Genomic DNA, 27,362 nt, shown 5'->3' with positions numbered 1-27,362 from the left:
GACAGGTTTCCAGCGGACATTTGTCCAGCCGACCGTTTTCCAGCGGACAAATGTTTCTTAGCATGCTAAGAAACATGTCCGCTGGAAGCCTGTCCGTCGGACATGTTCGGTCGTCTGTACAGACTCACCGTACATGTCCGCTCGGCCGCCATCCCTCGCATGCGTCAAAGTGATTCGACGCATGCGTGGAAGCATTGAACTTCCAGGGCCGCGCACATCGCCGCGTCATCTTCGCGGCCACGTCACCGCGTATCGTGTACGCGTGGATTTCTGTCCGATGATGTGTACAACCATCAGACAGAAATCTCCGGGCGGACATGTCTGCTGAAAACGGTCCGGCGGACATGTCCGCTGAAAACGGCCGGACCGTTTTCAGCGGACAGTCCGTCCGTGTGTACGAGGCCTAGGAGTCATGCCTGTGATTGTCAGGGTCTTGCAATGTCTCATGGGACTTGTAGTTTCAAAACAGCTGGAGGGCCGAGGTTGCCTTCTCCTGATGTAGGCAATGTGATTCGCCCCGGGGCACCACACTGCTTTCAGATATCAGACAGGGACTGCGGCAGATTTCCTCCATGGAAATGATGGTTTCTGCTTTCCAGTATGACCACTTTGAGGCTGAGCAACAGTCTTGCTCCTCTTGCTGCATTATTTTTATATCCCGGTACTTCCAACTGCAACCCAGCCTGCCTACTCTACTTCTGAAATTTCTAGTTGCTTGGCTGACGCTCTTAATTCAATACTTTGTCATTGACAAGGACTTATAACCTTCTTTATCTTTCCCAAACTGTATACTTGTTCTGATTGGTTCAGGATAACAGCCAGGTTTCTAGCATCCTCAGAAGGCACTCCGGGATCCCAACTTTCCTCTTATGACAGGTTTATGATCCAGCGTTGGGTGTCACGGCAGAGAACAGACAGACGCTCTACTTGTTGGAGAATTGCGAAGCAAATATCCTTGCGATCCGCTTGGACTCTTTCTCTGGCAATCCCTCTGGATTCATTTTGGGCGTTTGGCGCGGTCGCCGACGATAAGGGATTCCTTTCGAGATTTGAGTCTCACCATCACTCTGAAAAACAGAAAAAACAAATTCACATGTAATTTTTTTATTTTATTTATTACTGAGGTGTTTGCACGAGACTTTGTTTTACAACTGAACTCCAGGCAAGCCGCTAAATATAGAGAGAAATACAGTTGGGTTCATATATATTGGGACACGGGCACAATCTCCATACCTTGGCTCTGTATGCCACCAGAATACAATTACAACAAAACAATCCAAATGAATGTGAAGTGCGGACCTTCAGCTTTAATTCAAGGCGTTGAATATAAATATCAAGTACAAATTTTAGGAACTGCAACCATTTGTATACACAGTCCCCTCATTTTCAGGGGCTCAAATGTACCGTATTTATCGGCGTATAACATGCACCCTAAGACCCCTTTCACACTGGGGCGTTTTTCAGGCGCTTTAGTGCTAAAAAAAAAGCACCTGTAAAGCAGGGCTCGACAAATCCCGGGTGCCAGGTCGCCATGGCGACTAGAAATGGTGTCCTGGCGACTTGGCTTGGAAGGTGGGCAAAAAAAAATTATTTTTTTGTGAGCTGGCGCCATCTGGTGGTGAGCCATTGGTATTACAAGTTATTACCACCAGATGTGTGAGCTGGCGCCATCTGGTGGTGGCCGTTGGTATTACAAGTTAAGCATTACAAGTTAAACAGCAATTCTAATGTAATTTTTCACTATTTTTACTGCCATCTTCTTCCCTCTAATTAGAACCCCCAAACATTATATATATTTTTTATCCTAACACTCTAGAGAATAAAATGGCGATCGTTGCAATACTTTCTGTCATGTCGTATTTGCGCAGCGGTCTTACAAGCGCACTTTTTTGGGAAAAAATTCCACTTTTTTTAATTAAAAAAAATAAAACAACAGTAAAGTTATCCCCATTTTTTTTAATATTATGAAAGATAATGTTACGCCGAGTAAATTGATACCCAACATGTCACGCTTCAAAATTACGTCCGCTCGTGGAATGCCGACAAACTTTTACCCTTTAAAATCTCCATAGGCGACGTTTAAAAAATTCTACAGGTTGCATGTTTTGAGTTACAGAGGAGGTCTAGGGCTAGAATTATTGCTCTCGCTCTACCAATCGCGGCGATACCTCACATGTGTGGTTTGAACACCGTTTACATATGCGGGCGCTGCTCACGTATGTGTTCGCTTCTGCGCGCAAGTTCGTCGGGACGGGGTGCGTTTTCTGGCTCCTAACTTTTTTAGCTGGCTCCTAGATTCCAAGCAAATTTGTCAAACCCTGCTGTAAAGCACCTAAAAAGAAGCCTCATCTGCAATTCGAATGTGAAAGCCCAAGTGCTTTCACACTAAAGCGCCCCAGGGTGAAAGGGGTCTTAGTGTTAAAATAAGTGGCCGTAAAGCGCCTGAAAGAAGCCTCATCTGCAATCCCAATGTGAAAGCCCGAGTGCTTTCACACTGAGGCGCTGGGCTGGCAGGGCGTAAAAAAAAAATCCTGCAAGCAGCTTCTTTGCAGCACTTTAGGAGTGATGAATACACGGCTCCTAAAGTCCCCCTTCCCATTGAGGCACTTTTTTTTTTTTTTAACGCCAAAGCGCCTGAAAAACACTCCAGTGTGAAAGGGGTCTCAGCGGAGCTTTACCAGCGTTTTTTGGGCGCTGGCAGTGAGAAAGGGCTCTGAAAGCACTCAGGCTTTCACATTGGGATTGCAGGTAAGGCTTCTTTCAGGCGCTTTATAGGCGTTTTTTTAACGCCAAAGTCCCTGAAAAAACGCCCCAATGTGAAAGGGGTCTAACTTTAAGAGGGAAGTTTCAGGGAAAAAAAACTTTCCACAGCCCCCTGTGTATAACACGCAGTCACAGTGTACCCTCTATGTTCAGGGTAAAAAAGTGAGTGTTATACGCCAATAAATACAGTGATTGGACAAATGAATATAATTATAAATAAAGGGCCAGATTCTTAAAGGCGTTACGACGGCGCAACGCCATTTGCGCCGTCGTAAGTCCTAATCTGGCCCCGGGTATCTATGCGATTCTTAGAATCAGTTACGCATAGATACCCATTAGATCCGACAGGCGTAAGGCTCTTACGCTGTGAGATCTTAAATGCAATTTTTTTTTTCCCGCCGCTAGGTGTCGCATCGTCGTTTTCCCCGTCGTCTATGCAAATTAGCTAGTTACGCGAGATTCCCGAACGTACGCGCAGACGACGCAGTGATTTTACAACGTTTCCGTAAGCGTAAACTTGCCCCTGCTATATGAGGGGCAAGTTTACGAAGGTCCGTCGTATGCCATGTTAAGTATGGCGTCGGGTCAGCGTCGGCTTTTTCCGTCGTTTTCGTAAGTCGTTTCGCAGATACGACTTTACGTCAATGATGCTCACGTCGGCGTCATTGAAGTTTTCCGTCGTGAGCTGGAGCATGCGCACTGGGCTATTTTTCCGCCCGGCGCATGCACAGTTCGATCGGCGCGGGGGCACGCTTAATTTAAATACAAGCCGCCCCCTTTGAATTACGCGGCCTTACGCCGGGCCAATTACACTACGCCGACGCAAATTACGGAGCAAGTGCTTGGAGAATACGGCACTTGCTCCAGTAATTTGCGGCGGCGTAGTGTAAATGGCTTACGCTACGCCGCCGCAGATTCTACAAGAATCTGGCCCATTATGTTCATTTTTTATATTTTGTTGAGAATTCTTTACTGGCAATGACTGCCTGAAGTCTGGGACCCATGGACATCACCAAAGACTGGGTTTCTTCCTTTCTGATGCTTTGTTGGGCTCTAACTGCAGGTTGTTCAGTTGTTCTTTAGGTTTTGCCTTCAGCAAGTGAAATGCTCAGTTGCGTTGAGATCAGGTGATGGACTCAGCCATTGCAGAATATTCCACTTCTTTTCCTTCAAAGGCTCCTGAGTTGCTTTTGCAGTGTATTCTGGATCATTGTCCATCTGTACTGTGAAGCGCCGTCCAATCAACTTTGCTGCATTTGGCCAAATCTGGGCTCATAGTATATCTCTAAATACTGCAGAATTCATCCAACTGCTTCTGTCACGTCATCAATAAACACCAATAACCCAGTACCACTGGAAGCCATGCATGCCCATGCCATCACACTGCAAGCTCCCCCATGTGACCACAGATGACGTTGTGTGCTTTGGATCATGAGCTGTTCCAAAGCCTTCTCCACACTTTTTTCTTCCCGTCATTCTGGTTCCGATTAATCTTTATTTAGTCCGTCCAAAGAATGCTTTTCCAGAACTGGTCTGGCTTTTTTAGATGCTTTTTTGGCAAAGTCTAATCTGACTTTTCTATTCTTCAGGTTTATGAATGGTTTGCACCTTGTGGTGAACCCTCTGTGTTTGCTCTCGTGATTCTTCTTATGATTGTAGACTTTGACAATGATATGCCCACCTCCTGGAGAGTGACCTTCATTTATCTGGATGATGTGAATGAGTTTTTCTTTACCATAGAGAGGATCCTGAGATCATCCACCGCTGTTGTCTTCCGTGGACATCCAGGAAGCTGAGCTCCCCGGTGCGATGTTCTTTCCTTTAGAACAGGGGTCTTCAAACTATGGCCCTCCAGTTGTTCAGGAACTACAATTCCCATCATGCCTAGTCATGTCTGTGAATGTCAGAGTTTCACAATGTCTCATGGGATGTGTAGTTCCGCAACAGCTGGAGGGCCGTAGTTTGAGGATCCCTGCTTTAGAATGTACCAAACTGTTAATGTGGCCACTCCTAATGTTGCTGCTATCTCTTTGATGGATTTGTTTCATTTTTGAAGCCTTACAGAGGCCTATTTCACTTTCTTGGACAGCTCATTTGAACGCATGATGTAGGGTTACAGCAATAGATTCCAAATGCAAATACCACAGAATCAACTCCAGACCTTTATCCTGCTTATTTGATGAAGGAATAACGAAGGAGTAGCTCACATTTAGCCATGAAACAGCTTTTGATTCAATTGTCCAATTACTTTTGGTCCCTTGAAAAAGGGGGGTGGCTATTCTTAAGAGCTGTAATTCCTAAACCGTTCCTCCAATTTGGATGTACATACCCTCAAATTAAACCTGAGAGTCAGTCCATATCTATTATAGAACTATAGCTTGAATATGTTTTTGTAAATACCTGAAAAAATTGTGCCTGTGTCCAAATATATATGGACCCAACTGTATACAGATATGGGGGGTAGCACAGATGGTCTAATGCAGAGCAACCCTTCAGGTTAGTGGCAAACCCTGCTAAAACAAATGCAGGGGTAGTCAGTAAGAAGAATATGTCCCTTATATTGGTGATCAATGGAAAGAATGCCCCTTACATTGGTGATCAGTGGGAAGAATGCCCCTTACATTGGTGATCAGTGGGAAGAATGCCCCTTACATTGGTGATCAGTGAGAAGAATGTTCCTTACATTGGTGATCAGTGAGAAGAATGTCCCTTACATTGGTGATCAGTGGGAAGAATGCTCCTTACATTGGTGATCAGTGGGAAGAATGTTCCTTACATTGGTGATCAGTGGGAAGAATGTCCCTTACATTAGTGATCAGTGAGAAGAATGTTCCTCACATTGGTGATCAGTGAGAAGAATGATCCTTACATTGGTGATCAGTGGGAAGAATGCTCCTTACATTGGTGATCAGTGAGAAGAATGCTCCTTACATTGGTGGTCAGTGGGAAGAATGTTCCTTACATTGGTGGTCAGTGGGAAGAATGTTCCTTACATTGGTGATCAGTGGGAAGAATGTCCCTTACATTGGTGATCAGTGGGAAGAATGTTCCTTACATTGGTGGTCAGTGGGAAGAATGTTCCTTACATTGGTGGTCAGTGGGAAGAATGTTCCTTACATTGGTGGTCAGTGGGAAGAATGTTCCTTAAATTGGTGGTCAGTGGGAAGAATGTTCCTTACATTGGTGATCAGTGGGAAGAATGTCCCTTACATTGGTGATCAGTGAGAAGAATGTCCCTTACATTGGTGATCAGTGGGAAGAATGTCCCTTACATTGGTGATCAGTGGGAAGAATGTTCCTTACATTGGTGGTCAGTGGGAAGAATGTCCCTTACATTGGTGATCAGTGGGAAGAATGTTCCTTACATTGGTGATCAGTGGGAAGAATGTCCCTTACATTGGTGATCAGTGGGAAGAATGTCCCTTACATTGGTGATCAGTGAGAAGAATGTCCCTTACATTGGTGATCAGTGGGAAGAATGTCCCTTACATTGGTGGTCAGTGGGAAGAATGTTCCTTACATTGGTGGTCAGTGGGAAGAATGTTCCTTACATTGGTGATCAGTGGGAAGAATTTCCCTTACATTGGTGATCTTTGGGAAGAATGTCCCTTACATTGTTATGTTACCAAACCTCATGAACAGTTGAAGATTAGGGACGCAGTCTCACTGCTACCTAGAGAGGAGACACAGCAATAGCTGGAGGCACAGGCTGACCTTTCCTCCAGTTACAGCTGTGAGAGGGGAGAGGATTGGAACACATGGGATCTCACCCTACAAACCTATAATACCGCCAGCTGTATTTGGAATATTGCATTAGTCGGACGATTTTTTTTTTTTAGCCATGGTATCTATATCGCTTATCAGCCCTGATTTCGGAAAACATTACAAATTACGGACGTTACAGCTGTTCACTTCCAACAAACTAAGGAGGTTGACCGCACAGAGGAAGGTGAACCCCCCCCTCCCTCCTCCACTTTACACCCCAAAGCCCCTGAACCTCCCCTCGCCTGCTCTGAATGCTGCACCTGCAACCCCCCTCCCAATGCTCTAATCACCCCCAACCTTGCCAGTTCTGGAATGGGGACATTTTTGCTACTGTACTATGATCACATGAATGTGCCAATGGCGAGAACGGATGCCACTTTAGGCAAGCTGCTAGCAGGCTTCAGCAGGTTTTCAATAAGTTTAAAGAAGTGCAGAAGCCTGCTAGCAGCTTGTTCAACCACTTCAGCCCCAGAAAGTTTTACCCCCTTCCTGACCAGAGCACTTTTTATAATTTGGCACTGCGACGCTTTAACTGACAATTGCGCGGTCACGCAATGCTGTACCCAAGCAAAATTTGAGCTTTCTTTTGGTGGTATTTGATCACCTCTGCAGTTTTTATTTTTTTGGGCTATAAAACAAAAATAGAGCGACAATTTTGAAAAAAATATACCGTATTTATCGGCGTATACCGCACACTATTTTGCCCTGAAAATCAGGGCAAAATCGTGGGTGCGCGGTACACGCCGATACCCGCGCCGAGTTTGAATACTGCGCCGGCATATACCGAGCGCAGTACACTCGGGTATCTTCGGGCAGTCTCGGCGCCTCTCGCGCTCACGTCCTGAGCGTACAGGACGTCAGCGCGAGAGTTGCCGAGCCTCCCCGACGATACGCGAGTGTACTGCGCTCGGTATATGTCGGCGCAGTATTCAAACTCGGCGCGGGAAACAAGCGGGGAGGACGCGAGGACGTCGCAGAAGGATGCCGGACCCGACGAAGAGGACACCCGAAGCCGCAGACGGACGCTGGACCCGACGAGGCCGCCGATGGACGCTGCGCAAGACACCAGAACTGTAAGTACAAAAAAACTTTTTTCCACAGGAATTCGGGCAACTTTAGGGGTGCGCGCTATACCCCGACAAATACGGTATATATTTTTTTACTTTTTGCTATAATAAATATCCCCATTTATTGTTTTCGCTTAAAAACACATTTCTTCATCAGTTTAGGCCGATAGGTATTCTTCTACATATTTTTGGTAAAAAAATAAAAAATATCGCAATAAGCGTATATTGATTGGTTTGCGCAAACGTTATAGCGTCTACAAACTATGGGAAAGATTCATAGCATTTTTATTATTATTATTTTTTTTTTATGAGTAATGGCGGTGATCTGCAATTTGTTGCGGTATTGCGACTGACAGATCGGACACTTTTGACATCGCTGACCGTGCACATCGGGTCCCCCGCAGTGCAGCGATGGGCACGCACCCTCTGGTAGCCAAAAAAGGGGAAGGACCTACCAAATACAGGATTTCGCCCAGGAGAGCCATTCTGCCGCAGTATATCTGCGTGAGCTGGTCGGGAACCGGTTAAAGTGGCAAACAACACTTTAGATAAGATCTGTGTTTTAACATTTACAAATTGGAGGTGAATGGTAACTAAAGCTTCAACAAAGCTTGCTGAAAGCTCTGCACACATGCTTAGTCAAAGCTTGCTGTTCACACTGCTCTTATACAAGCTGATGGCCGTGTGAAACAGGCCTTTGAAAAGTAGGTGAAGGGGTTAGTGGCTTAGTGCAGAGGGCCAGAATAATTTATACCAGTTCCTCTGCAAGAATGGGAGACGGCCCCTGAACCCCCCCCCCCCCCCCCATGCTCAAATCACTCCAACCTTGCCATTTCTGGAATGGGGACACTTTGTCACATGGATGTGCCAATGGCTAGAACTGATTGTCACTTTAAACAAGCTGCTAGCAGGCAGCTTGTTTAAAGTGGCAATCAACAGATGAACACTGATCCTATCTGTTGATTGCCACTTTAAACAAGCTACTAGCAGGCTTCAGCAGGTTTTCAACAAGCTTTAAAGGAGTGAAGAAGCCTGCTAGCAGCTTGTTTAAAGTGGCAATCAACAGATAGGATCAGTGTTCAACATTTGAATGGTACCTAAAGCTTCTTCAAATGCTTGCTATTCACATTGCTCTTATACAAGCTGATGGCCGTGTGAAACAGCCCTTCCGAAAGTATTTGCGTGTATGTACCGTGTACTCCAGCCGGGTCTTCTTTGCGGTACCAGCTGAGTACAGTTTTTAATTGGTTAGTTCACCTGTAACCTAATGATGACATATTAGAGTAGTATATAGGTGATTATGGTGACTACTTCCAATAGGTAATGACTAAGCACTAACAGTTGAGTGAAACGCGTCTACCTCTTTGTCCCCTGCTCCATCTGTCAACCACTTGTCCTATGAAGCTTTAATAAAAAGGATTATTGGCAGTGAAGCCGTCCGGAATCATTTCCTTAAGTGAAGGGGTTAATGGCTCAGTACAGAGTGCCAGATTAATCTTTACCAGTTCGTCTGTGTGTGGGGTGTGTAATGGTTTTAAAGTCCAGTACAGACCCCTGAATAATATTACATTAGTTCCTCTGTAAGGCATTGAAAGCTTAGTAATAATTTCCAGATATCCTAACAGTCCATTAGGCAGAGATAATGAAGGGTTAAAACAACCCTGTACAAGGGACCAGAAAATACCATACCAGTCCCTTCGTAGGAAGAGGTGATGGAAGGGTTAATAGTCCAGTACATATTGCTCAATAGTATACCAGTTCCGCTAAAGGGCCCTGTTCAGGAGGACCAGATGATACCATACCAGTTCCTCTAAAGGAAGAGGGGAGGAAAGGGTTAATTAGGCCCGTACAGATTGCCAGATGAGATCATTCCAGTCTCTCTGTAGGTAAAGCAGGGGGTTCAAGTCCTTGTACAGATTTGCCAGACTATATCATATTCAAATGTATGTAGGTACAGTTAATGGTGGTGGGGGGGGGGGGGGATGGCGGTGGATGGGCTCAGTAAAGGTTGGAGGATATCAGACTAGTCCCCCCTATAGGTAATGAAGGGGTTAAAGGCTCAGTGCAGGTTGCTGGATATCATACCCGTCCCTCTATAGGTAATGAAGGGGTTAAAGGCTCATTACATGTTGGTGGATATCATACCCGTCCCTCTATAGGCAATGAAGAGGTTAAAGGCTCAGTACAGGTTGGTGGATATCATACCCGTCCCTCTGTAGGCAATGAAGGAGTTAAAGGCTCAGTACAGGTTGGTGGATATCATACCCATCCCTCTATAGCAGGGGTCTCCAAACTGCGGCCCGAGGGCCAGATGTGGCCCTTTTGCTTGCTTCTATCCGGCCCTTGGGGCGCTATTGCTTTCACTGATATGAGGCACTATTCCTCACACTGATGCCAACTATGGGGCACTTTTTCTTCCACTGATACAAATGATGGGATACTATTCCTCCTATTAATAGGGGCACCACTCCGCCTATTGACCACCAATCCTGAGGCCATTTTAATTGTGACTGATGTCGAAATTTTCTGCCCCTGCTGGCCACAAACCGGCCCTCCTAAAGTCTGAAGGACAATAAACTGGCCCTTTGCTTGAAAAGTTTGGAGACCCCTGCTCTATAAGTAATGAAGGGGTTAAGGACTCAGTACAGATTGGTGGATATCATACCCGTCCTTCTGTAGGCCATGAAGGGGTTAAAGGCTCATTACAGGTTGGAGGATATCATACCAGTCCCTCTGTAGGCAATGAAGGGGTTAAGGACTCAGTACAGATTGGTGGATATCATACTAGTCCCTCTGTAGGTAATGAAGGGGTTAAAGGCTCATTACAGGTTGCTGGATATCATACCAGTCCCTCTGTAGGTAATGAAGGGGTTAAATGCTCAGTACAAGTTGGTGGATACCAGTCACCCCTATAGGCAATGAAGGGGTTAAAGGCTCAGTGCAGGTTGGTGGATATCATACCAGTCCCTCTATAGGTAATGAAGGGGTTAAAGGCTCATTACAGGTTGGAGGATATCATACCAGTCCCTCTGTAGGCAATGAAGGGGTTAAATGCTCAGTACAAGTTGGTGGATACCAGTCCCTCTATAGGTAATGAAGGGGTTAAAGGCTCATTACAGGTTGGAGGATATCATACCAGTCCCTCTGTAGGCAATGAAGGGGTTAAGGACTCAGTACAGATTGGTGGATATCATACCAGTCCCTCTGTAGGTAATGAAGGGGTTAAAGGCTCAGTACAGATTGGTGGATATCATACCAGTCCCTCTGTAGGTAATGAAGGGGTTAAAGGCTCAGTACAGATTGGTGGATATCATACCAGTCCCTCTGTAGGTAATGAAGGGGTTAAAGGCTCAGTACATGTTGCTGGATATCATACCCGTCCCTCTGTAGAGAAGGTGATGAAGGGGTTAAGGCCGGTTACAGCTGGTAATACGGTTGGGGCGCCAAGGCTGCCACCCAGCTGAGTTCTCAGTGGCACAATGCCCAACGTCAGCCAGAACCGGCGGCTTCCGGATGATCATCTCCCTGAACTGTGTACACCGTGATGGGAGAGCCGCCGTCATGTCACGGTCATGTTATACACGCATGTCACACACAATATATTATAGAGGGGAAAAGTCTACCAAGCAGCAATAAATCATTTATACCCAACAAAACGGAGCAGGTGGATGGCAATAACTGCCCCCCGACCAGCACTAAAGAGGACTCAGTACAAACCTCATCAAGATTTAAAATACATATATAATTTTGTCAGATATACAAATGGACACATATAGCTAGATTCAGGTAGTTGTGTGTATCTTTCAGGCGGCGTAGCGTATCGTATTTACGCTACGCCGCAAGTCAGAGAGGCAAGTGCTGTATTCACAAAGCACTTGCCTCCTAACTTACGGCGGCGTATCGTAAATGGAGCCGGCGTAAGCGCGCCTAATTCGGATGATTGACGGTTTTTTTACAAACGGCGCATGCGCCGTCCGTGTACATATCCCAGTGTGCATTGCTCCAAAGTACGCCGCAAGGACGTATTGGTTTCGACGTGAACGTAAATTACGTCCAGCCCCATTCACGGACGACTTACGCAAACGACGTAAAATTTTTAAATTTCGACGCGGGAACGACGGCCATACTTAACATTGACTAGTGCAGCTATTTGTTGGAATAACTTTACGCCGGAAAACGCCTTACATAAACGGCGTATCTTTACTGCGACGGGCGCACGTACGTTCGTGAATCGGCGTATCTAGTCATTTGCATATTCTACGTCGAACACAACGGAAGCGCCACCTAGCGGCCAGCGTAAATATGCACCCTAAGATACGACAGCGTAGGAGACTTACGCCGCTCGTATCTTAGCCTAATTTAAGCGTATCTGGTTTCCAGAATACGCTTAAATTTACGACGGCGCAGATTCAGAGTTACGACAGTGTATCTACTGATACGCCGGCGTAACCGTTTCTGAATCTGGCCATATGGGATCCAAAAGGAGAGTAGATATCATTAGCCGCTATAAAACTGCATTGGTTCTCCACACTGCGGTCTGAATTTACGGAGTGGATGATGGAATGGGTTAGTGAACGGCGTGGATGATGGAATGGGGGGTTAGTGTACGGAGTAGATGATGGAATCGGTTGGTGTACGGCGTGGATGATGGAATGGGGGGGTTAGTGTACGGCGTGGATGATGGAATGGGGGGGTTAGTGTACGGAGTGGATGATGGAATGGGGGGTTAGTGTACGGAGTGGATGATGGAATGGGGGGTTAGTGTACGGCGTGGATGATGGAATGGGGGGGGGGGGGTTAGTGTATGGCGTGGATGATGGAATGGGGGGGGGGGGGGGTTAGTGTACGGAGTGGATGATGGAATGGGGGGTTATTGTACGGAGTGAATGATGGAATGGGGGGGGGGGGGGTTAGTGTACGGTGTGGATGATGGAATGGGGGGTCAGTGTACGGAGTGGATGATTGGAATATTTCTCAGTGTATGTCCAGTTGGATGAATGAACACATCAGCATTTACAAGTAACTGACCAGTAATGTGTTCTTAGTCATCTGTAATATCTGCCTAAAGCAATTTATATTGCGATTTTTTAATTTTTACTTCCCGTTTCTTCAATATTTACATTTCATATACATGCGGAGTGTGATGAGCTCCCAGTAAGCATATATATATATAATATGCATGATTAGCCTTGGCACTGATCACATGACTAGGCGCCAGCAGACCACCAATCAGCTTCATTACAGATCCGATCGCTCTGGATACAAGGAAGGTTGTAGCAGAACGGAAGGTTGTAGCAGCTCTTCAGGATAATGTTGGGTGGCGAGGGCGGCATATCTGCGGGGATGGCAGGGTGGTAGGAGTTAATCATGAGTAAGGACACAGTAGTTGCTCTTCTATTGTTTGGCGTCTCCTTTGTGCAGATCCGGTTCTCACACACAAAAGGTGAAGACGAAAACATGTTTATCACAAGACACGGGAGGAACAACCTTCCCAGCCGCCTCCGCCGTCCCTGACCTGGCGCTTCTCACTCACTCCCCGCATGCCTGTCATGCCAGACCTCGAAGAGTCAGCCATGTTTACTGCATTCCAGGCCACGGAAAACAAGACCTGCTAGATGAGGTCCGGGGACACAGATACCTGTTATGGGGGGGGATCTAGAGCAGAGGTAGGCAACCTTAGGGAGGTGGAGATCCACCTCAACAACATGGGAGAAGTCAAAGATCACCGGGCACAGTGTCACCTCCTCAAACCAGATTTAAACCTCTTATTGCCGTACTACCGTGTTACAATCGCGTCCATCACACGTGTAACTTGTGCTGTGGCATGTGCAAACTCCTGGCGACTGCAGTTACAAGGGGTATAGTTGGGACCGGGGTGGTAAAACCACGTCTTACCTATGGGGTTTTACCACCACACCCCAAACGGAAAATGTAAATGAACCCTTAGTGTTCTGAGCCTCCTATAAGGCTGCTTTCACACTGATGTGCTGCGGTTTGCCCACACTGCAGGTGCAGCGCAGTGCATCTGCGACCGTCCGGGCTTAGATGCACTTTGCCATAGACGTCCATTATATCCTACAGGTATGGGGCACGCCGCCTCTCACACATGTGAGCAGGCACGCCACCTAGAGACCATGTTCGCTGAAGTCACTGGATCAGGGCACTTTCAGGACACCGGCGCTTGGATTCCAATGCCGGAGGGCTGTTTTTTTTTTTTTTGAAACACCGATTAGAGCCAGATGCTCTAAGAGGCTTCAGTATAGGGCAGGCTTAGGTCGCGGAGAGTGCCCCCTGATTCCACCCAGGTGACTTACAACAGCGAATCAATATTTGCTGATGTAACACTGATCCTCATCCCACCCGAGTGGCTGAAAGGACAGGCGATCCTATTGGATGCCTAGGAGGAGGAGGAGGAGGAGGGAGAAGCCGCCCTGATTCAAAGAGGACACAAGAGCCACTGCCCCTAGGACGCCGCAACCTGCCGCCCCGCCTGCAACCAGGTAAGTGCCGGGTGTTTTTTTTTTTTTTTTTGCCACCCCCCCCCCAAAAAAAAACAGCCGCCACTGCACCGAATAATATGAATTATCACCTACAGTTGCACAACGGTGGAATTTTCACATTATTGGGACTTTAATTATTGCTTTTTGTTTCATATTGGTTGCACTACACCAGTTTTTGCCAATTAGTATTGATTTGAAAGTTACATATGGATACACACTGAGAGGTGTTGGCACCAATCATATTACACCTAGCTGTAGGCTATTGACATTCAATTTGAATCCTTATACCAGGGGTCTCCAAACTTTCTAAACAGAGGGCCAGACTACTGTCCTCCAGACTTTAAGGGGGCTGGACTGTGGCCATCAGGAGTACAAAATCCCCCTTCATTGAGAGGAATTGTGCCCCACCATTGGGAGGAATTGTGCCCCACCATTGGGAGGAATTGTGCCCCATCATTGGTGTCATTGGGAGGAATTCTGCCCCATCATGGATGTCATTGGGAGGAATTCTGCCCCATCAGTGGTGTCATTGGGAGGAATTCTGCCCCATCATTGGTGTCATTGGGAGGAATTCTGCCCCATCATGGATGTCATTGGGAGGAATTCTGCCCCATCAGTGGTGTCATTGGGAGGAATTCTGCCCCATCAGTGGTGTCATTGGGAGGAATTCTGTCCCATCATTGGTGTCACTGGGAGGAATTCTGCCCTTCATTGGTGTCATTGGGAGGAATTCTGTCCCATCATTGGTGTCATTGGGCGGAATTCTGTCCCATCATTGGCGTCATTGGGAGGAATTCTGTCCCATCATTGGTGTCATTGGGCGGAATTCTGTCCCATCATTGGCGTCATTGGGCGGAATTCTGTCCCATCATTGGCGTCATTGGGCGGAATTCTGCCCTTCATTGGCATCATTGGGAGGAATTCTGCCCCATCATTTGTCATTGGGAGGAATTCTGCCCCATCATTGGTGTCACTGGGAGGAATTCTGCCCTTCATTGGTGTCATTGGGAGGAATTCTGTCCCATCATTGGTGTCATTGGGAGGAATTCTGCCCTTCATTGGTGTCATTGGGAGGAATTCTGTCCCATCATTGGTGTCATTGGGCGGAATTCTGTCCCATCATTGGCGTCATTGGGAGGAATTCTGTCCCATCATTGGTGTCATTGGGCGGAATTCTGTCCCATCATTGGCATCATTGGGAGGAATTCTGCCCTTCATTGGTGTCATTGGGAGGAATTCTGTCCCATCATTGGTGTCATTGGGCGGAATTCTGTCCCATCATTGGCGTCATTGGGAGGAATTCTGTCCCATCATTGGTGTCATTGGGCGGAATTCTGTCCCATCATTGGCGTCATTGGGCGGAATTCTGTCCCATCATTGGCGTCATTGGGCGGAATTCTGCCCTTCATTGGCATCATTGGGAGGAATTCTGCCCCATCATTTGTCATTGGGAGGAATTCTGCCCCATCATTGGTGTCACTGGGAGGAATTCTGCCCTTCATTGGTGTCATTGGGAGGAATTCTGTCCCATCATTGGTGTCATTGGGAGGAATTCTGCCCTTCATTGGTGTCATTGGGAGGAATTCTGTCCCATCATTGGTGTCATTGGGCGGAATTCTGTCCCATCATTGGCGTCATTGGGAGGAATTCTGTCCCATCATTGGTGTCATTGGGCGGAATTCTGTCCCATCATTGGGAGGATTCTGCCCCATCATTGGGAGGAATTCTGCCCCATCACTGGGAGGAATCCTGCCCCACCATTGGTGTCAATGAATAAAAAAGCACCCCAAGGGCCGGATAAAATCAAGCAAAGGGCCACATCTGGCCCTCGGCCACAGTTTGGAGACCACTGCCTTATACTGATCAAGGGCTGCTGGAGGGATGCCCAGAGCCGCCATGCCTGGACTTGGTGTAATAATGGCCGTATTGTCAGAGCCTCCCCTACAACAAAAGCAGATAAATATAGATTTCCACTGAACTGAAAACAGGAGCTGCTTGTCTACAGAGTAAGAAAATCTTTACACAATTACTGGCTTATTTTAATTCCCAAACACTGAATCCATTCACAGCAAAATACTAAAGCCATTTCCTGATGCCCCATCCATGGGATTTCATTTTCCGCAACATTCTAGTCATTTCAGGCAATAGGATCTCACCATTTGGCCTTTCTTTGGCTGACCGAAAGGAGAGACATTTACAGAGGGAGTGACTGCCACCTAGTGGAAAAAGATCAGAATTGCAGGTTTATGCAAATGAGCCTGATACGCCGATTCACGAACGAAATTGCGTCGCGTAACCGTCGCTTACGTAGTTTGCGTCAGCATAAGGTTACCCCCGCTATATGAGGGGTAACCTTACGCCAGTCCCACGTATGCCATGTTAAGTATGGCGTCGGGTCCACGTCGTCTTTTCCCGTCGAGAACTGGAGCATGCGCACTGGGCTATTTTTAGCCCGGCGCATGCGCAGTTCGATCGAAACGGGGGCGCGCTTAATTTAAATATAAGCCGCCCCCTTTGAAATAGGCGGGGATACGCCGGGCCTTTTACACTACGCCTCCGCAAACTACGGAGCAAGTGCTTGAGGAATACGGCACTTTCTCCAGTAAGTTGCGGCGGCGTAGTGTAAATGGCTTACGCGATGCCGCCGCAGAAAGTATGAGAATATGGCCCAGGATGCCAAACACAGATTATGTGTCACTGAGGATCAAGTCAGCAATGGCAGCTCCTGTACTCCTATTCTCACAGATTTCACAAGAACTCCAGAAAACAAACCAAAAAAAAAAATTGGCCATTAGCAAAAAACAAAAAAAAAAAAACAGAAGCCTCAGAGGTCTCTCTGGTTGGAGCTTACACGGAGGTCTTGGACTACAATTATTGCTCTCGCTCTGCTGATCACAGCGATACCTCACTTGTGTTATTTGAGCACCGTTTACATATGCAGGCGCGACTTGCGCATGCATTATCTATGCGGATGAGACTGGCAGCAGAATTCATGCTGATGGACTGAAGGGGGGATAGTCTATGTAGAGGTAAGCCAATGAGAAAGGAGTTGCAGTAGTCGAGGCGAGAGATAACCAGGGAGTGAAGTCCTCACTAGAACTAAACTGGCTCTCTACTGCTCCCAGCGCTGGGCTGACAGGAGTAGTGATGCATCTGTCACTACTTCTGTCAGGCATATAATCAGAATGGCAGCACCCCCATCCCTGCAGTATTTAACTGTGCCCAGGGCAGCTTCCCCTCCTGCCCACCCCTTGTCCCAGTCCTGCCTATAGGTAAGCCTCATTACAGGCTTACCTATAGGTACAAAAACAAACCAGGGAAGCTTCCTCTTTAAGCTGAAGTTTAGGTATGATTTTGATAGCACAGTTACATTCCAGCTTGGTCTAATATAAGTATGCATATCTCATTGCTGAACCACCCCTGTGTTTACACACAGATCCACAGTCCTGCTCAGTTACTGGGCAATCGCGGGTGCCAGGCGGACATTGCGGCTACCGGGCACGTGCATCGGGTCCCCAGTGACGAGGTGGCGCGCGCCCCCCAGTGGCTCGGGAAGGCGAAGACGTCTTATGACATCCACCCAGAACGAGAGCTGCAATGCCCCACCGTCATACGACGGTGGGCGGGCAGCAAGTGGTAAAGTGCAGTTTTAATTCAACCCATACAGGTCAGGCTGTTGAAAATATTAAGGGCTGGATTCACAAAGAGTTACGCCGGCGTATCAGTAGATACGCCGACGTAACTCGGAATCTAAGCCCGTCGTAAGTTTAAGTGTATGCTCAAACTGAGATACACTTAAACCTATCTAAGATACGATGGCCTGCGCCGTCGTATCTTAGGGTGCAATTTTTCCACTGGCCGCTAGGTGGCGCTTCCGTTGATTTCGGCGTAGAATATGTAAATGACTAGATACGCCGATTCACGAACGTACGCTTACCCGTTGCAGTAAAGATACGCCGTTTCCGTAAGAGATACGCCGCGTAAAGATAAAGCTGCCCCCTAGGTGGCGTAGCCAATGTTAAGTATGGCCGTCGTTCCCGCGTCGAAATTTGAAAATTTTACGTCGTTTGCATAAGTCGTCTGTGAATGGGGCTGGACGTAATTTACGTTCACGTCTAAACCAATACGTCCTTGCGGCGTACTTTGGAGCAATGCACACTGGGATATGTCCACGGATGGCGCATTCGCCGTTCGTAAAAAAACGTCAATCACGTAAGGTCACCAATAATTTACATAAAACACGCCCCACTCATCCTCATTTGAATTAGGCGCGCTTAAGACCGGCCCCATTTACGCTACGCCGCCGTAAGTTAGGAGGCAAGTGCTTTGTGAATACAGCACTTGCCTCTCTGACTTAACCACTTCCAGACCTTAGGTGTTTTTCAGATTTGGTGTTTACAAGACTAAAACATTTTTTTCTGCTAGAAAATTACTTAAAACCCCCAAACATTATATATATTTTTTTCTAACACCCTAGAGCATGGGTGCTCAACCTGTGGCTCTCCAGCTGTTGCGGAACTACAAGTCCCATCATGCCTCTGCCTTCGAGAGTCATGCTTGTAACTGTCAGCGGCTTGCAATGCCTCATGGGAATTGTAGTTCTGCAACAGCTGGAGAGCCACAGGTTGAGCACCCATGCCCTAGAGAATAAAATAGTGGTCATTGCAATACTTTTTGTCACACCGTATTTGTGCAGCGGTCTTACAAGCGCACTTTTTTTGGAAAAAAATAACTTTTTTTAATTCAAAAATAAGACAACAATAAATTTGGCACAATTTTTTTATATATAATATAATGATACCCAACATGTCACGCTTAAAAATTGCGCCCGCTCGTGGCATGGCGTCAAACTTTTACCCTTAAAAATCTCGATAGGCAATGTTTAAAAAATTCTAGAGGTTGAATTTTTTGAGCTACAGAGTAGCTCTAGGGCTAGAATTATTGCTCTTGCTCGAACGATCGCGGCGATACCTCACTTGTGTGATTTGAACACCGTTTTCATATGCGGGCGCTACTCGCGTATGCGTTCACTTCTGCGCGCGAGCTCGTCGGGACGGGCGCTTTAAAAAAATATTTTTTTGTTTTCTTATTTATTTTTATTTATTTTATTACTTTTTACACTGAAAAAAAAAAAAAAAAAAAAAAAAATTGATCACTTTTATTCCTATTATATGGAATGTAAACATCCCTTGTAATAGAAAAAAGCATGACAGGTCCTCTTAAATATGAGATCTGGGGTCAAAAAGACCTCAGATCTCATATTTGGGCTTAAATGCAAAAAAAAAATAAAAAATTTGGAAATGTCATTTTTTCAAATCACTAAAAAAAAAATTGTCTCTTTAAGAGGCTGGGCGGGACTGACGTTTTGACGTCACTTCCGCCCAGCAGAGCTATGGGGACGGGCGAAGGAGATTTTTCCTTCAGTCTCGTCCCCGCTCAGCTGCCGAACGGTCGCGATCACCTCCGCCGCTACCGACGGCTCCGGTAAGCGGCGGAGGGCGCGGGAGCCCCTCTCCCGCCACCGATAACGGCGATCTCGCGGCGAATCCGCCGCGGAGACCGCCGTTATCGTTTACCAGACTGCGCACACTAAAGATAGATACCTCGGTTGTGGCAGCAGCTGCTGCCGTTACCGAGGTATCAATCTTTAAAAATAGGACGTACATCGTCGTGCGCAGGTCTGGAAGTGGTTAAGGTGGCGTAGCGCAAATACGATACGCTACGCCGCCGTAAAAATGCGCGGAACTACGTGAATCCAGCCCTAAGTGTTCAGTACTTTTCTCTTTTCAGTGCTTCCCCAGTCCCAGCAGAAAGCTCCCTGGATTGCCTGGAAGCTGAAGCTAAAAAGACGGCTGGGATCTGTGGAAGAGCACCAGTCTCTGTATATCGGGATGACATGACCCTGGAGTCATCCCTACAGCACTGCAATCAGCAGGAAACATCAGCATAGCCAATTACAAAGAGGAGTCAGGATTGCTCATTTAGATCGATATTCGTGGATTACTACTCTGCTGTTTGCAACAAGTCATACATTTCCACTCGTGGTGACAGGAAACTTTGTAGAACTTGTAGTTCCTCTGTAGCCGTTGTTAGATGATGATGACATACCTGCTGAGCGGAGGAGGATGGGAGAGCAGACTGGCTCAGTGACCGCATAGATGCTTCTAAGTGCTGAGGAGGTAGAAAGAAATTTGGGAGCTGAATGGGATCCGATCTGGATAGGAAATCGTTAAGGAAACCAAGTACAAGAGAGACAATAAAGCGTGAAAGCACCTCGGATTTTCATTGGTGTATTCTGTACTAGACATTTTTATTATTATTATTATCAATTCATTATGTTCCATTCGTTTAGATGCGCCATTCGTTAGACAATTTGTAACTTCGGATAAATTCGTATTTGTTACGTTTACTAACCGCCAAATTTGAAAGGAAATTCCAATACCTATAATTTAATAGTTATTTCAGATTTTGGAGTTTTCGAATTTACGAATATATTCAAATTAATAAAAACGGATTCTCATTCGTTCAGATTTTTACGCATTAACGAATTTGTCGAAATTTGTTAAAAAAAAAAGGATTTTTGTACTCACCGTAAAATCCATTTCTCTGAGTTCATAGACGGACACAGCATCCTTTGACCTTAGGGTTATGCTTCTTCCTACCAGGAGATTTAGGCAGAATTCTACAGCACTTAAGGTGTTAAAAACTTTCCTTCATGCCGCTCCTCCCAGGGGGCGTGGCTCCCCCAGGCATAACCCCCACTCTGCTTTAGCAGCCTCAGTTCGTAACAAGCAGTACAAACAAAGGAGGGGTGGGTGCTGTGTCCGTCTATGAACTCAGAGAAATGGATTTTACGGTGAGTACAAAAATCCTTTTTTCTCTTTCGTTCATAGACGGACACAGCATCCTTTGACCTTAGGGACGTCCCCAAGCAGTGTCAAAAAAATTCGAGGGGTGGGAAAATAACACAGCAAAAACAGGTTACACCCCAAACAAAACCGGAGTTACTCAACGGAGGAACTCCAACCTTAAACTGCCGCCTGTAACACCCTGCGGCCGAAGGAGGCATCAGAAGATGCACTCACATCCACCTTATAAAACTTTGAAAAAGTGTGGAACGACGACCAGGTCGCTGCCTTACACACCTGTAACACAGAGGCTTGGTGTCGGAAGCCCAGGAGGCCCCGATCGCCCTGGTCGAATGCGCCATGACCCGAAAGGGAGGCGCCCGCCCCTTCAGGGCGTAGGCCTGAAGCACAACCTGTCGGATCCACCTGGAAATGGTGGCCGACGAGACTGCCAGGCCCTTACTGGGACCGGACACAGACACGAACAGCGAGTCCGACTTCCGGAACGGAGCTGTCGCCGACAAGTAAACTCGAAGGGCCCGAACCACATCCAGAGAATGTAAAGAGGCCTCCTTCGGGTTCTTCGGCTGAGGACATAATGATGGAACAACAATGTCCTCGTTAATGTGAAAGGCCGAAACGACCTTCGGAAGAAAAGAGGGCTGCGGGCGCAGCACCGCCTTATCCTGATGGATGACCAAGTAGGGGGCCTTGCAATACAAGGCCGCCAGTTCAGACACTCGTCTGATAGAGGTAATAGCTACCAGAAAGACCACCTTCTGCGACAAAGTCAGCAAGGGGATCTCCCGAATGTCCTCAAAGGGGGCACGCTGAAGCGCCGAGAGGACCAAGTTCAAGTCCCAAGAAGGTAGCGGAGGGCGCACCGGGGGGGCCACATGCCGGACCCCCTGCACAAACGTGCGAACCAAAGAATTCGCTGCCAAGGGACGCTGAAAATAAACAGCCTGAGCAGAAATCTGACTCTTGATCGTGCTCAAGGCAAGAGCCTGGTCCACTCCCCGCTGTAGGAACAGCAGGATCCGGGACACCACGTAAGTACGGGGGTGCCACTTCATCTCCTCACACATAGAGATGTATGCTTTCCATGTACGATGGTAAATTTTTCGAGAAGTGGACTTCCGTGCACGCAGCATGGTAGAGATTACCGGGCCCGACAGGCCCCGGTCCTTCAGTACCTGGTTTTCAACAGCCACGCCGTTAAAGCCAGTGACCGTAAAGCAGGATGGAAGATCGGGCCCTGAGACAGGAGATCTTCCCTCAGAGGCAGACGCCAGGGGGCGTCTGTCACCAGACGTACCAGGTCCGCGTACCAAGAGCGACGCGGCCAATCCGGGGCGATCAGGATCGTTGGAATACCTTCGGCTTCCACCCTGCGCAGCAGGCGGGGTAGGAGCCTTAGAGGAGGGAAGGCGTAAATCAGGTGATATTGACCCAGGGAGCCACTGACGCGTCTGCCCACGGGTCCCTTGACCTAGCCACAAACCGTGGTACCTTCCGATTGAGACGGGACGCCAGAAGGTCCACGTCTGGAGTGCCCCATTTTTGGCACAGGATCTGAAACACCTCCGGGTGGAGAGACCACTCCCCTTGATCCAGAGTCATGCGACTTAGGAAGTCGGCTTGCCAATTCAGAACTCCCGGAATGTATACCGCCGACAGGGCCGGAACGGACCTTTCGGCCCACCGAAGTATGTGAGCGACCTCCGTCGCCGCGGCCGAGCTCCTTGTGCCGCCCTGATGATTGATGTACGCCACGGCCGTGGCGTTGTCGGACTGGATCCTGACAGGACGGCCCTGTAGCTCCAGCGACCACCTGACAAGGCACAGCTTGATCGGCAGGCGGGACTCCTCCCGAGTCCAGCGCCCCTGGGCTGACTGGGTGCCCCAGACGCCCCCCCAGCCGAAGAGGCTGGCATCCGTCGTGACCACTGTCCAGCGGCACGGAAGAAAAGACTTCCCGGACCGAAGCACCAGAGACGTCAGCCACCATGCCAGGGAAGACTTGGCCAGATGGCTCAACCGAATCTGGTGATCCAGAGAAGATGGGACCCTGTCCCATCGTGACAGAATCTCCTTCTGTAGTACCCTGGTGTGGATTGGGCATACAGAACTGCCTCGAAGGAGGCCACCATCAGACCCAGAACCCGCATGCAGAAGCGAAGAGATGACCACTTCTGGGTCAACAACTGTCTCACTGCAGATTGCAGGGTCAGCAGGTTTTGCGATGGGAGGAACACTTTTGTCTCCCCCGAATCCAAAACCAGCCCCAGGGGTTCCAGCCTCTGGGACGGAACCAACACTGATTTTCTGAGATTCAGAAACCAGCCGAACTCCTGCAGAGTCCGACACGTGATGGACACGTCCTCCTCTAACTCTGAGCCTGAAGAAGCTCTCAGGAGAAGGTCGTCCAGGTATCCCACGATAGCGATCCCTCGCTGCCGTAGCAAGGCCAGGATCGGGGCGAGCACCTTGGTGAACACCCGTGGTGCCGACGCCAGCCCGAACGGGAGGGCCACGAATTGATAGTGGTCCTCCCCGATCGCAAAGCGCAGATACCTTTGGTGGCTTGTGCAAACGGGAACATGCAGGTATGCGTCCATGATGTCTAAGGACGCCATGAAGTCCCCCTGGTGGAGGGACGCCATGATAGAACGGACCGACTCCATCCTGAATCGCTGCACCTTGACAAAGGAGTTGAGGGCCTTTAGGTCCAGGATAGGGCGAACCCCTCCCTTCTTGGGGACCACGAACAGATTGGAGTAGAACCCCCGAAACCGTTCCAGCGAGGGGACCGGCACAACCACCCCCCTGTCCAGAAGATCCTGGACAGCCCCGGACAGGGCTAGCCGACGATCCGGAGGAAGCTGGAGGTTGGATGGAAAAAAATCTGTTTGGGGGACAAGAAAGGAACTCTATCTTGTACCCCGAGGCGACCACCTCGCAAACCCAACGGTCGGATAGAAGAGAATTCCACCGATCCACGAAGTCGTGAAGCCGTCCCCCCACCCGAGACCCGGGCGGGGGCAGACCTTCATGCGGAAGCAGGCTTGTCCGCAGGCTTGTTCGGTTTTTTGAACCAGGGGCGCTTACGCCCGGCAGCAAGGGCTTTTGCACCTTGCGGACCTTTTCCAGCCGCGCTGGCGCACGAAAAAAACCGTTTAGGGGGTAGTAAAAGTAGGACCTTGCTTGCGGCGAGGTTCCCTACCCTTCCCCGACTGAGGGAGCAAGGTGCTCTTACCTCCAGTGGCATCCTTAATGATGTCATCCAGGGATGCCCCCAAAAGCCGTCCGCCCTTAAAGGGCAAATCTACCAAGGCCTTTTTTGAGTACTGGTCAGCCGACCAGCACTTCAGCCATATAAGGCGGCGCAGAACCACTGCGTAGACAGAAGCCCTGGAAAGCAAAGGAATCTAATCCATATCCGCCTCGCAGAGAAACTTCTGACCCTGAATCAACTGTTCAGCCAGGTCCCTAGAGGACTCGGAAGCCCCCTGGACCTCCAGGTCCTGCAGCAGGAGCTTCGCCCTTTCAGTCAGCGTCTGAGCTACCAGGGCTCCGGCCAGAGCCGGCCTTACCACCGAACCCACCACCGAGAACAGGGAGCGGGCCACGGCCTCCACTCTCCTATTAGCGGGGTCCTTGAAAGCAGGAGCCCCCTCCACAGGCAACGTAGTAGCCTTACTCAGTCTGGACACAGGAGGGTCCACCGACGGAGGAGTGACCCACTTTTTTAAAAAAGTCCTCCTCCAGGGGGTAACGGTAGCAAAGCTTTTAGGAACCGTAAAAGCCTTTTGCGGTGTATCCCATTCCTTATACAACATATTGTCTAAATAAGGAACACAGGGGAATACCTTAGCGGTACGCGGTGGTTTGCGGAATCCAAAAGGACTGACACCGCTGGTGTCTCCGCCAAATCCTCTAAATGAAGAGCCTCACGCACCGCAGTAATAAGAGCTCCAACAAATTCCTTATCAGCAGACTCCGCAGCAGAGTCATCCTCGCTGTCCATGTGGGTTAAGCCCGCATCCTCTGACATGACAGAACCAGAAGCATCAGATTCTGCGTCAGAGATATCCCCAGAAACAGCCTCCGGGGGGGGGCGCTTTTTTACCCCCCAACCGAGCACTGGCTGCTTCAAACCTGGTGAGAAAAGACTCCAGGACAGCCGACACCGATTCAACAGATGTGGCAGGGGGAGGGGCGCTTAAGGGTTAATTCCGGCATTGTAAGAAATGAGGGGCCTGATTCAGGCTCCATATTGCTGTTGCCATTTCACCCCTACTGCCAAGGGCAGGAAAAAAGTCCCCCACAGGTCACCTCCCGGCCGCTAGAGCACAGTATGGGGCCCCCTGAGACTCACCACCCCCTGGTACAGCGCGGTCTGTGAAGGCAAGTGTGTGCTGAGGAGAAGCTGCAGCGCTGCGTCTGTCCCCTCAGATGATTCGCGGTCTTTTTTCCCCGCCGAAACGGCCACTAGAGGCCGAACTAGTGCTGAAAATGGCGCCGGCCACAAGAAAATGGCCGCCGAATAATACAAGCGCGGCTCCGGCAAAATGGCCGCCGTTGCGCAGTTTTAAAAAGACAGTGTACCCAAAAATGACAGTACACCAAAACAGCACACAGCACACACAAAAATGCCCAGAATGTCCACCACAGTCCCCTGCAGTGACACAGAACAGCCCCAGCCATACCCGAGTGAAAAAAAAAAAAATATGAGCCCCAGGGAAAAAACCCCCTGCACAGCCGTCACCCAAAGGGGAAAGGAGGGAGAGGAATAAGGGAGAGAGGAAAGCAGGGGAAAACCCTCAGTCGACCTCCCAAGGGAAAACATTCCAGCCAGACCACTTACCTGAGTAAGGGGCCACTACTTACCTGTCCTGCGACTACCTGGCTGGAGGTATCCCAGACAGAACCAACGTCCGCGAACGGCATGGCTGTCAGCCAGACACACTGTGACAAGGCCATAGAGACCGGTCATATGTGTGCCCTAGAACCGAAGTTCCCCGGCCGCCCCTGGAGCAATGGGGCCTGTCGTGGACGTCCCAAAGCGGAGCTGAGGGCCGGCACACGCTCGAAGGCCGAACCTGGGGGGACTACAAGGGTCGAGGACCCAGCCTGTCACCCAGTCGGCTGTTGATAGAAGAATCGCAGGATTCAAAAATAAAAATAAAATAAAAAAGCGAGGAAAAAACTCGCAAAATGCAAAAAAATTTGCAAGAAAAAACTCCAGAGTCCAGGACTCCAGAGAGAGCCTGACTCTCCTGACGGTTAGGCAGAAACAAACTGAGGCTGCTAAAGCAGAGTGGGGGTTATGCCTGGGGGAGCCACGCCCCCTGGGAGGAGCGGCATGAAGGAAAGTTTTTAACACCTTAAGTGCTGTAGAATTCTGCCTAAATCTCCTGGTAGGAAGAAGCATAACCCTAAGGTCAAAGGATGCTGTGTCCGTCTATGAACGAAAGAGAAAAAATGAATTCAGAACAAAACGAATTGCACATGTCTATTCTGTACCAGTGGAGTAATAAGAACTTTCAGGGCCCCGGTTCAATAAACCAGGGGTCGACAATATCCAGGCGCCAGGTCGCAATTGCGACAAGAAATTGTGACCTGGCGCCTGGTGGTAATTGAGGCCGCGGCTTTGCGGCCTACAAGGTCGCGAATCCGCGTCCTCAATTACCGGCCGCCCTGATGGGGAGGTGGGGGCGCACGGAGGCACAGGATCCTGTGTCTCCGTGCGCCCCCCACCTCCCCCGCCGCGCGATCGCGGCGGGCCCGTGACGGCCGGTAATTGAGGCCGCGGCATTGCGGCCTTGTGAAGTCCCAAGCTCTTGCTTCTGTGAGCTGGCGCCATCTGGTGGTGGCCGTTGGTATTACAAGTTAAACAGCAATTCTAATATGTCATTTTTCACTATTTTCACTGCCATCTTCTTCCCTCTAATTAGAACCCCCAAACATAATATATATTTTTTATTCTAACACCCTAGAAAATAAAATAGCGATCGTTGCAATACTTTGTCACGTTGTATTTGCGCAGCGGTCTTACAAGCGCACTTTTTTTGGAAAAACTTACACTTTTTTTAAATAAAAAAAATAAGACAACAGTAAAGTTATCCCCCTTTTTTTTTATATTATGAAAGATAATATTACGCCGAGTAAATTCATACCCAACATGTCACGCTTCAAAATTGCGTCCGCTCGTGGAATGCCGACAAACTTTTACCCTTTAAAATCTCCATAGGCGACGTTTAAAAAAATCTAAAGGTTGCATATTTTGAGTTACAGAGGAGGTCTAGGGCTAGAATTATTGCTCTCGCTCTACCAATCGCGGCGATACCTCACATGTGTGGTTTGAATACCGTTTACATATGCGGGCGCTACTCACGTATGTGTTCGCTTCTGCG

General features: G+C 48.5%; 1 protein-coding gene across 1 annotated transcript in view; it reads right to left on the bottom strand.

Annotated features, from left to right (window-relative positions):
* Positions 1 to 415: 415 nt before the first annotated feature.
* The window catches only part of C2CD3 (C2 domain containing 3 centriole elongation regulator), a 163,381-nt gene continuing 136,434 nt past the window's right edge, over positions 416 to 27,362 (bottom strand). Inside the window, exons 32-33 of the mRNA XM_040339937.1 lie at positions 20,204 to 20,309; positions 416 to 1,067 (exon numbers count right to left, since the gene is read on the bottom strand). Of these exons, the coding sequence (XP_040195871.1) occupies positions 924 to 1,067; positions 20,204 to 20,309 (250 nt within the window). The 3' untranslated portion in view covers positions 416 to 923. The remainder of the gene's footprint in view (positions 1,068 to 20,203; positions 20,310 to 27,362) is intronic.

The sequence above is a fragment of the Rana temporaria genome, chromosome 2 (assembly GCF_905171775.1).
Source record: "Rana temporaria chromosome 2, aRanTem1.1, whole genome shotgun sequence".
NCBI lineage: Eukaryota > Metazoa > Chordata > Amphibia > Anura > Ranidae > Rana > Rana temporaria.
Note: the sequence above shows the minus strand (reverse complement) of the source record. Positions and strands in the feature narration are given on the sequence as shown.